The 13,597-nt window shown below is 36.6% G+C and overlaps 1 protein-coding gene across 4 annotated transcripts in view; it reads left to right on the top strand.

The window, feature by feature from the left end:
• nmu (neuromedin U) overlaps positions 1–13,597 on the top strand; it is a 77,068-nt gene that overhangs the window by 22,171 nt on the left and 41,300 nt on the right. For all 4 annotated transcript variants that reach the window (XM_039750872.1, XM_039750873.1, XM_039750875.1 and 1 more), the window contains exons 2-4: positions 2,769–2,830; positions 9,418–9,465; positions 9,570–9,629. In XM_039750872.1, coding sequence (XP_039606806.1) covers positions 2,769–2,830; positions 9,418–9,465; positions 9,570–9,629 — 170 coding nt within the window. The remainder of the gene's footprint in view (positions 1–2,768; positions 2,831–9,417; positions 9,466–9,569; positions 9,630–13,597) is intronic.

Below are 13,597 nucleotides of genomic sequence, written 5' to 3'. Positions count from 1 at the left end.
GGACAAAAAGAAAAGGACTGAACTCCTTAAAGCAGCTTCTCTTTTAATTTTTGCTGTCTCTCTTTCCTTTCACTCCAAGTTCAGCTGAACGAAATATATATCTGCCATCTGTCTCCATGCACAGGATGAGTCCTCAAATTCCTTTTTCTTAGTTTATTACATTCCTTAATGTAAAAGCCAATATCCTGGTCTTCTCTTTCTTTCTTCTAAAGTCTGCCCGCCTGCTCTCTGTTTACAGGAACTCAATCATCAAACAAGTCATACAGAGTGATAATTGGCTAATTTAGATTATTGGCAGATCAATTGGAGCATCACTACTGATCTGTTACTTGCATTTGTCTTGATTTTTGTAGATTTTGTGTAACATGCTTTAAACATGTTTTCTCAAACACAGTTTCAGTTTTGTTTCTTAAATCATTTTTAATATCCAACAGTGAATTTACCATGCTTGACCCACAATTACCTCATTTCATCCATCCATCCATTATCCAACCCGCTATTTCCTAACACAGGGTCACAGGGGTCTGCTGGAGCCAATCCCAGCCAACACAGGGCACAAGGCAGGAATAAATCCCGGGCAGGGCGCCAGCCCACCACAAGGCATACACACACACACACACACACCAAGCACACTCTAGGGGCAATTTAGAATCGCCAATCCACCTAACATGCATGTCTTTGGACAGTGGGAGGAGACTGGAGCACCCGGAGGAAACCAACGCAGACACGGAGAGAACATGCAAACTCCACGCAGGGAGGATCCAGGAAGCGAACCCGGGTCTCTTTACTGCGCCACCGTGCTGCCCCACCTCATTTCATCCTCAAAGAAACTCCATATTCTGGAAGAAGACCCCAAGATATAAAGTACCAAAACTAGAAACAAGTTAAAACTAAAAATATGAATCCTATTGCACCAAAGCCTAGGGAAAACCAAAAGTTCAGAAATAAGCAATTTAAAAGGGAGAAATTTGCACTATGTTTGCTTAAATTTTTTATCAAAATCATGAGTAGAATGAATCGTCGCACTGGTATTTAAGGCTTCATGCTGATGATGTAGGACGCAACTCCATCTGAAAGTGTTTTCTTGGCAACTGGAATTACCGGTAATGGGATTTGTAACATGGTGGTGCCCATATGAAAAACAAGGCAATGTTGCTGCACAGTTAAACAAATAATCACTGCAGTCAGTAAACATTTAATGCAAAATAACTGCACAGAAATGTTCAAGAATTAAAGAAACTCATTTTCCCATGTATTGGAAAATTGCTTGTAAAATGTTATTGTAAAATTGCAGATGTTCAGAAGTTCATAGTTCACCATTGATCTCTGCTCAGGGCTTTTCTCAAATAATAATTCCCACACACACACACACCCACTGATTCTTCTTCACGTGGCAAAAGTACCAAGACACATAACTCAAAGACTTCAGATTAAGTAACAGCTCTATATGCCCTTGACTCTAAAGGAAAATACCCTCGGTTCCAATCGCGAGTAGGGCTTCTATAAGCAAGGGTGCCTCTTACACAAGACTAGAACTCTCTCCCTGTTTTGTGTTAAATTCATGTTTTTTTACTTGGCTTGTATTTATCCTGTTTTTCTGTTGGGTTTTTTTGTTTTTGAATGATTATTTTTCTTTTTTATGTAATTTCTGTTATGTTTGTCTATTATTTAGTAATTGTGTACTATAACTTTAAATGTACGGGTAGAACCCTAAGAGGTGAGTCCACCTACATGGCACTGCAACCTCTGACTATTTATTGACCCAGCTAGATAATCTCACCAGCAGATCATTGAAGTGTCAATGAATTTGTAGTGAGTATTGTTTTTTTCTCATTATTTCTGCTCTGTCTTTGGCTTTTGCTAACGGATTGTGTACTGGGACTTGCTGTGATTGCCTTTTTTGGCATATGCTTAGTTGCTCTTTTGAACTTTTTTTTTGTATTTTCATAAAATAACTTTTCAGTTTAAAAAGATTATTTGTTGGGACAGGGTCTCTGCAAGCCATAGTTTGGTGGTTTTGTTGTCTTCATAGGTAAAACGTCTGGCAGTACATGATTTTCTGAACTGGAAGTCCCAAGTGTTAAAGAGCTTCAAAGCATGTAGTCCCAATCACTTCTAGTAATGTCCACTACAGAATAATATAACCGTCATACCTCAGATAGTAATAAGGGCAAGCACTGAACATTTATAAAATTAAAAGGTTTATTTTACAAAAGGCCCAGTAAATAAAACAAGCCTCATAGAGCACACTAAGCAAAAAGGAGTTGCCAGCAGGAGAAATCCATGGTGAACAAATCCCAAAACAGAAATCCAAGGCAAGGTTCTAAACAGAGCAAACAGATTGAAAATCCAGAAATTCAGAAAAAAGCACAGAAGAAGGCAGAATAATTCACCAACATCAGAGCACATTCACAAAGAACCACCAAGAGCTACTAAAGACCCTCTGGGGATTTATAGGGCAGAGGGCAGTTCCTGTCTGTGATGGCAGGTGGTCCCCCAAAACACAGAACATAGCAAAGGCAACTGATATACGTAGAAAAAAAAGTTAAAGAATCATGTGCATAATCAATATAAAAAATGAATTAAAGGAACAAAAACATGAATTTGAAACCCAGCTGGGGAAGGACCATGGCTGACACATGACAATGGATTTTGCCCATGTCTCATAAAGAAAATAAAGTCTGCTTTTTTAGTGTAAAATGTTTCTTTATATACATTATGTAACATTTGGCTATAAAGTAATTAACAAGTCTCTCCTTTTATTTTAGGTGTTCCAGTATTGTCACCCCAAGGACTACAGGGAGAACAGGAAATGCAAGACTGGAATGAGGTCAGGCTTAAATATTGATAGATAGATAGATACTTTATTATTGGACACAGCCTTTAGGAAATCAAGCATTTCTGTGTTGAAGGTTAACTACATGCAACTTTCATTAAATAGTTTATTCAATAAACACTGAGGTTTATTATATGTTTAACACATTTTTAACAAAAGAACCAATGTTAAGGCATTTGCTTGCAGAAATGAATTGTGACCCATTTCTAATAACAATGAAAAATAGCTGTAATTTTGAATTTCACCTGTTTAATAGGAAACATCAGGGTGGTACAGTGGTTAGCATGTAACTGTGCCCTGTCATGGATTAATCGTATAGTTCATATGGCTGAGTTAAGCCCCTTTCACACTACGTAACTTTTCTTGTGATTTTCAGTACCAGACTTCCTTTACATAACTTTTAACAAGTCAGGGGTAATCGTGGCATTTTCACATGAATATCAGTCATGTAGTTTTACCTCCCCCAGTGAGTTAGACAGACCATTCTGCAATTCACCCTGGCAAAATCAAACAGACTTTGTGTTAAGTTTTAGGGGTAGGTCTGTATGTGTTCAAGAGCTGACAACCAATGAGCGTTCACCCAAAAGTACAACACATACAATGCGATCCTGATCCTGATGTTTGATTACCCTATGTTCTTACTCCCATGCAGTACCAGTTACTGAACTGTCTGAGGAATAAAAGAGCATGCACAGTAAATAGATGGCAGGACACGGAGCTGCCTTTAGGTTACTTAATACTGCTTTGATTTGTGATGACCTTTACTCATAAACATCACTCGTTCAGGTATATTTATAATTATTTTACAATAGTAACCATGAGCACATGCTGCTTGGGATGATAATAAAGAAGAATTGGGATCAGTACAGATGGTACAGAGTAGTAAAATGAGAGAATATAGCTATATGGGTAGCTAGTGTAGCCACTTTGGGTGGTTTAGACAAGAAGCTCCTGCTTCATCCATTCCATTTTTATAAAAAACTTACTTAATTCACAAAATGATGCAAATTTAAAAACAACAGACTTACACTCCCTGTTCAGTAAGTTAGCCAATGTTCCTTGTCTAGAGTCAGGACTGTTTTCTTTAACATCTTCCGTATGGTGTAGTGTACATGTCTTTTAATGCAGTTGTTGCAGTCCCAGCAAGATGGAGTTCTGTTCCTCTTGGTTTCTTGAGTTGAAGTGCCTGTAATACTTTCAGTCATTCCATTTATCTTCAGTCCCTGCATCATGTGACCAGATGTGAATGGACAAGGTATTTTCTATGTTGCTTTCACTGAGTGGTCTTTGGACCTTCGGTTTCTTGTGTTCTTCTTTGCTCAAGCTACTTTCTGGTCTTCACTTGGGAAAAGAGAACATGCACTGAGGCATCAGGAGTTCTTTGTCTGATTTTACAAGTTTCTCCCTGTACTTCCAGCTTTTAAATCATAAGGAGAGGAGCAAACTGTGACGGTGGTCCAAATGCATGAATTAAAAGATTCCTGTTTAAATGTGATTCAAATTTGACCAATCAGTTCAGCATAGTAGTACAATGAAGCTAGCAGTTGTTATCCCAATATATTAAAAAGGTGTTCAACCTGATCCAAGTAACCATGAGCCTGTAAACTTAATATCCATCATATGTAAATTAATGGAAAAACTATTAAGGAAAAGATCAAGTAAAACACAAACAGTTAACATTATTTTAGACAGAAGAAACTGTGTTTCACTAAGATGCTAAAATTGCATGAGTAAGCAAAACAAGCATACAATCAGAGAGGTGCATGTGATATTATTTATGTTCATTAAAAAAAAACAGTTTTGATCAGATGTCATATAAGAGAGTAGAGATTAAACTAAAAGAAGTGGGAATTCAACGTGTAGTACGTAGATGGGCACAACATTAGCTTGATGCTGAAAGCGAAGGGTTATGGTGTGAGGAACATTTTATCAATTAAGTAATATTAAAAGTGTTGCCTCTCAGGATTAAATGCTGTGGACATAGATCCTTTTAACATACATAAATGAACTAAATGAGAAAACTGGTACTATGCCATGTTACTTATTTGCAATGTTGAATATTGCATTTATCAATTTGCTACTAAACTAGGTGGAACTAGGTGGACCTGGGCAGAATACCGGCTTGGGTAGATGTTTGGCAAATTAAATTTATTACATTCAATTTAAAGTATCACATATAGGAAGCAAAAACTTTAGGTTTAAGCAACAGGGAAAAAGGGATTCATCTTATAAGAAGGACCTATCAGCCGTAGTGGACCTTTCAATATCTACAGTATGAGCCAGTATAAAAGGCTAATAGGATACAGGTTGAGTATCCCTAATTTGAAATTCTAAACTTTGAATGTTTTTGAGCATCAATATTATGCCACCTATGCTCCATCCAAATTTTTATTTTAACTTCTGAGTGGATGAGAAGAACATATGTGCAGATTCCAGATGGATTTATTATTTTTTAGCCAGGAGGGGCTGGTTGTCCTCCATGAAGAGCCACAAAGCTATGACACATAATCAACAACCACGGTTGGGGTTCCCCATGAAGCAGCAAGCACCACGAAGCACCGTTGCTAAATCGACGTGGGGTTTGAGAACAAAGCAGTAACACCTGTGCTATGCGTTAATGGAATGTCACTGCTTGCAGTTAACTAAAACAGCTTCATTCTTTCCAGGTATTTTAAATTACAATAATATTGCATTAAATTACACCAATTAAATTAAGAAAACTGGACACTGCTGCAAATTACCTTGCATAGCGAATTTTGTGTTTTTGTGCAGGGCTATTTGTTGTTAACAAAGTACCTTTCTTGCCAGTTATGTGAGTAATGGTAACAGTACCTCTGATATATTAAGTGCAGAAGACTAAGTGTATTTTATGGGTAAATTCTATAAAACAATCTCTAGAACAGTTAGTTAAATTAGTGAACAACTTTTCAGGAAGCTAGAACTTCGCTTTGGTTTTGGTTTATGTATTTTGGTTAATTATTTTGGGATTTGACACAAAATGTATTGGACTTCCTGGGTTCATAACCTGTGCCTGTTTATTTGATTTTGCACTGGCTAGTCCTTTTTGGTTTGTTTATTTCATGGTTGACATTTCCAATTGATTCCCTTGTTGGATGAGTGTTTCTGTTCTCACAAAACTTTTTTTAAATGTTAGCATCACAAATATAAACATCAATAAATGGTTCTAAGCAAGTCTGAGTGCTCCTCATAAGTTTGCTTTAGAGTGTCAAAAAAACTTTTTTTACTCATCCGAAAAAAATAAGGTAAATCTAATGGTATTTACAGCACCTGAAAGCAATTTTGACAAGCAACAGAATTTGATCCCAAAACTCCCCAATCGTTCCATATGTCTTTCTTTTTTATTTTTGTAAGTTCTTTATTGAAATTTTCAGCCAAATAATTTATTTAATGAAGATATACAGCCATAGGTCCTTTTTTAATATTTATTCATTCACCCACAAGTTTCAAGAGGTCTGATGTTAATGACATTCTTTGATCACTCCATATTTGTTTTTGAGATATGGACACAAGAGCATAAGGGAACAAACCCGGCAATTCATTTTTTAGTCGGCATTTACAAATAAGACAGTTCAGGATATTGCATTGCATAATTATCCATGAATAATATGATTAATACCCTTCAGCAGGTTTCTAAAGGGAGATGAAAATAACCATTTCAGTCAAACAGAGCATCTCTAACAGAAAGAACAAATGACTTGCATATGTAATGAGCAGAACTGATATTCAAAATAAGAAGTAAACATCTGTTAAAGTTTTTTACAATATTAGTCCAGGAGAAAAGAAGTAGTTTAAAGTTGCCACCAAGGAGTTCCTCTTGAGCTAGCACAGATGATTGTGAAAGTATAGGTGTTGCCGTACCAGATGCTTATGACCCTCATTTGTTATCTTAGTGACAATATAAAATACATCATTTTAAACTGAACCTGGTATAATAACTCTGCCTCCCAGTAATGATATTATACTTTCTAAAACAAGTACGGATTTATGAGAATGTTTTAGTATATGGTAGCAGAATGGTGCAGTTAGTTAGTGCTGCTGCCTCACAACTCCATTGTCCTCTATTTGAGTCCTGCAGCCAGTCATTGCCTGTTCCCTCTCTATCTGTGTTGTGGATTTTCCTCCTGATTACTCCAGTGTCCCACCTACGTCTCCACTGATGTATGTTTTAGGTTGAATGCCATTTCCAAATTGGCCCAGTGTGAGTGTGCTTGAGTGACCTTGTGATGAACGTGTGCCCATTCCAGGGTTGATGCCTTCACCCGATGCTGCCACAATGACTCTTTATTAAATAAAGTATATCTGCAAATGTTTTATTTTGTTACTTTAGTATGTTTTACAGATCAGCATTGGACCTATAGGCTTTAGAATATTATTCCCTGCAAAAAATGAAATCTAAGCTAAGTGAAAAGATTCTTAATCATGACATCAAGTCTAGTTTTCCTTAATATAAGAATTATTGACTTATCCAAAGATATGTACTTAACGATTATTTTGTTTACTTTAATAAATCTTGTCAAGTACATTTTGCTTAACCCTTTGGTAGATTTTATGCTGAATAAAAGCAAAACAACTCTCATTTAAAGTTGTTTTGTCTGGTTTTTGCACATGCAATTTTTGCAGTGTTGTCCTATTGTATTAGATAGATAATTAGCTTTGCAAAAAGAAGGGGTCACAATGAATCTCTGTTCTGTTTTTCTTTTAATATTATGTAACCACCAAAATTTTGTTTCACAAATGGTGTCAGGACAGGTTGAAGAGTCTGCTTCATGTTAATCAGTCAAGTTTCAAAAACGGGCCCATTCCACCGAGACAGCTCTACTCACAGTTGCCAACATGTTAAGGCTGGCTAAAACTACTAACACATCATCTGTCATCATCCTTCTAGATTTCTCATTTGCCTTCAACACAGTCAGCCACCAGGTCCTCCTTGCCACTCTTTCTAACCTTAGCATCACTACCTAAAGTGGTTTGAGCCCTACTTCTTGTGTCCTGACGTGGAAAGGTGTCAATTATGTATCAGCCAAGGATAAGTGCTAGGTCCTTTCCTCTTTTCTTTATACACCAACTCTCTAGACCCCATCATCCAGTCCCATGGATTCTCATATGAATGATTCACAGCTGTACCTGTCATTCCCTCCAGAGGATCACATGGTTACAACTAGGATCTATGAATGTCTTTCGGATATTGCAACTGGGATGAAAGAACACCATCTCCAGCTCAGACTGGCAAAGGCAGACCTCATTGTTATCCCAGTTCATCCATCTCTTCAGTATCCCATCTCTGTTCAGTTCGGCTCACTGTCACTAACTCCCACCTAGTCTGTTTGCATCCTTAGGATGCTGATTCAGCTGTCCTTCACTGACCATGTTGCCACTGTCTCTCAGCCTTGCAGATTCACTGTACAGCTGCAAGATCAGACTGTATTTGATGGAGTATGCCGCACAATTCTTGGCCCAGGCTTGGATTTTGTCACATCGTCACTACTGCAACTCTCTTCTGGCAAGAGTTTCAACAAGTGTTACCAAACCACTGCAGATGATTCAAAATTCACCAAAGTGTAGCAGTATGTCTGGTGTTCAACCAGCTGAGGCGGGTACATGTCACTTCTCCTTTCAGATCACTACATTGACTCCCTGTATCAGCGTATATTAAAATGATTGACAGAGCAGTCAATGGTTTAGCACCTATATACAGTATACAGTGACACTCTTCCCACTACTGATGAATGGCGTCTGGTGATGCCACCCTTGTGTGGCATCAAATCTTAATCTAGACACTTCATGCGTACATCCTAGTACATCCTGGTAGAGCAAGCTTTCCAACTCCATTCAAACTACTGACTACTTCAATGTGTTGAAGTGTTTGAAGATTCTCATGTTCTGTAGAATTACTGTCTAATTTATAATGGCTTTGATTGGTTCTTGTAACAAAAGAAGTATAACTATCTTGCATTTTTTTCTGAGCTCTTCACTTGTGATGATCAATTTTGTAACCTTGTCCTGTAACACCTGTTCCGAAACAGTCCCCCAGACTGATTTTTACTCAATTATATTGACCTCTTTTGTGAGATGTTTTGAATAAATGTACCTGCTAAGCAAATAATCCAAATATAAAATGTAAATTGAATAAGTATAGAGCTGTTTGAAGTTCAGCTACCTATTTTTCAAATCATTATTCCATTTCAAGATGTCTGGGAATTGGGACTCGCTTCGGGTGGGGTACCATTTTTAAACCAAAACATATTCATTTTTTAAAATTGCTTCAGACATGTTTTAGTCTATTAAAGACAAGACATAAAGGACTGAGAACACTTACACACTCACGTATATATTAATCTACCAGCAATCTGCTTGTATCACGTGTACAGTATGTATAAAAACAGTGGCTTTAGTCAGTTTATCCCAATCAAAAAAATTAACGGAAAGTCAAAAATATGCTTGTAGTATGAATAAATAAATATCCAGAGTACTATAGAGATTACATTAAAGTATTTGCATACACTACAATAGTCTTTTTGAAAACAAAGTCATCGGAAATTTGTTTTGTGTTTTTTTTTCAGATTGAGGACGTGTGCTCATCTTTTCTCTCAGTAGATTCCCAGTCTCAGGTGAGATGAATACCTTAAGTTTGGGTCATGGAAAATGATGTACCAGTCATAATATAGTAAGCAAATTAGCTCTTAACCATTTACTGCTTTCCTCTTGTTGCTAGGCATCGTCTGCACTTGATGAACTGTGTTACCTGCTCATGGGAATCGTTCACAAAACTCAGGTTTGTTATACAGTGCATTAGCAGGTACCTATGTCATTAGGTGACTGTAACCGTTTAAGTGAAAAATACAACAAAGTTGGTTTCATAAAGTGTATGATCAAGTAACAAACAATATTCAGAAATATTATTGGATTAAATTTCCATACCTTCTACCTATTTTGAATTACATTTTTTAGAAATCTAAAGATACTCAGTATGCCACTGTTTACCTTTATTTCAGGATGTTTTCTTTTTTGTCTGCAGAGTAGCTAATAAACATTTAAGTTTAGTTAACTAAAATGATAAACCTGCCAATTATCTTACCATGCATGTCCTTTGTACTATAGTTCACTTTCCACAGTAACATAACATATTAAACATCAGCACATGCAAATAAACTCCAAAACAATTCAGTCAAGCAGAAAAAGTAAGCAATTGTAGTGTATTCTCGTGCAGATATAAATTTAAACAGGGGTATGAAAAACAAAGAGAGGGAACAACCACAAAAACCAAACACTGTCAAAAGTGAAAAGTACTTTCATTACAGTAAAAGGCTACATTTTTATTTACCAACAAGACTTCAAGAAAACATTGATATTTTTTTACTTTGATTCTTGGTCAAAATGAATACACTGATTTGACAGAATCTGTAAAATATATAGTTTTACCATATTCATGTGCTTCCTCATTGGCCATAAAGCAAAGGAGCAAAGCCTAGTTTATCCTAGAGACGTAGATCCAGTCAGAGAATTTTAATCTATATTTAGATGTTATGTAAATTCAGTAATATTACGTTTTGGGAAATACCTCGGAAAAGTGACCTGTGCATGTGTGTTTCTTACGGCAAAGTGCTCAAGAAAGTGACATGACAGATTGATAAAAAGAGGGTCGACATCTGCAAAGCATCAAGCAAAATGCAGTGGGCGGACACGATACATACATGTTCAGAGTTCATAATCGGGTGTAAGGAATGTGTTTATTGGTCATCGAACGTGACAAAGTACTCCATAATAGGAATAAGTGACAAACACCTTGAAAGGATAAGCAGAAGAGACACCAATACACACAGACAACCAAGAAGTGAACCTGAATATAGCCTAACAGGTTCTGGAAATTCAAAAAATTATGAGCCACCTTTATTTTATGTCCTTACACCTGTCTGGTTCACGAGCAGATGTAGTAAAATTGTAGTTGCATGGTCCTGACTACAAATTCCACACGCAGTTTACGTATTGTATGGAGGATGCACATTTTTCCCATGTTTGTTTTTTTTTTTTTACTCTTCCCACACCTCAAAGATGTTGGATATTAGGTTAATTGGTGATTCTAAATTAGCTTCATGTAAAAACATATGTGTTTTGTGTGTGTGTGAGTGTACCCAGTGGCAGAAAGATTTCCTGTTAAGGATGGATTCCTGCCTTGAGTCTAGTATTGCTGGGATAGTCTCATGTCCTATCAATCTTGAATTCTGAGACATATATGTTGTATTATACAATTTAAATAATCATAGTGAAACTGATTAAATAATACACAGAAATGGAAAGTAATAAATAAATAGAAGCTACTGTACATAATTAAAACAGCCAAAGTTCAGTCAACAAAATCATGCTAATGATGCTGACTAAAAGAGACATATAAACTTATACCTCTCTACCATTCCATCATTCAGGAGGTGCAGTGTGCTGTGAATTTTAATTTATTATTTTGATGGTCCAGTTTTTCTGATTATTTGTACTTTTAACATTTTTTATCATATTGTTGGTGACTTCATTTTAGTGCCATTTTGATACCAAGCTCATGACAATGTTTTTTTTGCAACATGACTCATTGATTGCGATGTGTTTCAGGGAAAAAATATGTAACACACCAATACAGTATTGTTAGTTACCATCAGATTTAAGTGCTTTTGCCTGTTTTGACCAGGAGGAATCAATTTCTAAAGTAATTTTTTATTACTTATTATTTTATGATTGGTTTTGAAATGTAAATGGTTATTTTTGTTACCATGTTTGTTTACACAATGCCTGGCTAGTTGATCATATGAATGCGATCGTTGTGCTGTTGGTGACAAAGGTAGTAACACGGTGGTGTTGTCACATTGTCTTATCCCATGGTGGATACAAAACTCTTTATTATCTTATTGATAGCTAGCTTTCAAAGAATTGGGCCGTAGTAGTAGGATTTGGTTTTTGGTTGTGATCCCTTTTCTGTATTTGACTTTTGATTTTATGTTACCTCTTTGGTTTTTTGTTTGTTTGTTTTGTTTGTCTTTCATGGTATTCTGACCCTTCCTTATTCTGACCATGGCGTATTGCTTCTTTAATCACCTCCAAGTTGAATTGTGCTCCTTAAAAGACATGACTTTGGCTTTGTTTTTTCAATTTATGAGTTTTGCTGTCTCATTTTTGTTCTATAATGATGATTTTTGCCATTGTGGTTTCGATCTGCTGCCCGTTTTTTTTTTTTTTCTTTTTCATTTTAGAACCTTCTTTTGCAAGTGCAACCATTTTTTGGTCCTTCAGGACAATTGTTGCTTTTTGTTCACAACAGTATGGCATATGCCTTCTAGATTTGTAAAAGGTCACATCACCCTATAGAGTTCAAACTCAAAATTCCTATAATGTTCACTAGGAATTTCCCTTGAAACTACAAAACTTGAGAAGAAAGCCAAGTTTCATTCACAGTCATGGCATCATGATTGGGAAGTGCATTAGTATGTGGATGCCATGAGAAATAATCCATAGCAATTACAATGACTTCATCATGGGTGGATAAACATTATATTGAGGCATAAGGTACCTTTGGTTGCTGCTGTTGAAGCTTCCTTCTTTTTACATGTAAACATCAAAGAGCCAGTACTCTATTGCTGTTGTTTCTTTTTTTAAATTAATACAGTGACGGTTAATTTGCTCACACACACTGTGAGCATATCACATGCTGTCTCTAGAGCAGAAGGCTGCTTTTTCCAGGTGCTACTAGCTGCCACACAATACCTTCCCTTCCTTAACATCATACAGATGCAAAGCGACCTCATCCCATGTAGGTCAGTGCCCTTCCATTTAAGCAGGAATAAAATGTCCCACTCTAACCTGTGTAACTCTGGCAGTTGCTCCAAAGTCCATCATTTGGTTCCCTGCATAGTATACGTCTTGTATTATCTGCATTTTTCTGCAGTCTACCTCTCAACATGTGCACTGGAAGAGTACATTAGTATTATCATATTGTGACCCAGCACAATGCCAAATATCTATGTAAGTTAAGGGACTTCCAATGGCCATAATAAAGATGCATGATGTGTTCTGATATGAGATTACTGTCCAAAGGGATGGAAATGCCTAACTGTGCTGATTTCAGCCAATAGCACAAACCATGTCATATAATAAATCCTCTCAGCCTTGATGAAGGGTTGGCTATAATAGGCAGTTATCCATCTTCTGTTAACTGAGATCACAGATTAGTAGCATCTGTGCCCAGAATCAGAATGTGGTCTGGAAAAGTCTTGCAACTAGGATGTGCAAAGGGTTTGCTTCAAAGTTCGAAATGATTCTTCACAGAACATTACCCAAAAGAATTCCTGCTTAGTCTGTGTCATTTTATGCAAAGGTCAAGCTATTGTGACAAACTCTTTGTCAAATAAAATGGTAATATGAGGACAAGCCCAGAAATACAGTGGTGTGAAAAACTATTTGCCCCCTTCCTGATTTCTTATTCTTTTGCATGTTTGTCACACAAAATGTTTCTGATCATCAAACACATTTAACCATTAGTCAAATATAACACAAGTAAACACAAAATGCAGTTTTTAAATAATGGTTTTTATTATTTAGGGAGAAAAAAAAATCCAAACCTACATGGCCCTGTGTGAAAAAGTAATTGCCCCCTGAACCTAATAACTGGTTGGGCCACCCTTAGCAGCAATAACTGTAATCAAGCGTTTGCGATAACTTGCAATGAGTCTTTTACAGTGCTCTGGAGGAATTTTGGCCCAC

The sequence above is a fragment of the Polypterus senegalus genome, chromosome 4 (assembly GCF_016835505.1).
Source record: "Polypterus senegalus isolate Bchr_013 chromosome 4, ASM1683550v1, whole genome shotgun sequence".
Lineage (NCBI taxonomy): Eukaryota > Metazoa > Chordata > Cladistia > Polypteriformes > Polypteridae > Polypterus > Polypterus senegalus.
The sequence above is the reverse complement of the archived record's forward strand: the minus strand, read 5'-3'. Positions and strand labels throughout refer to the sequence as shown.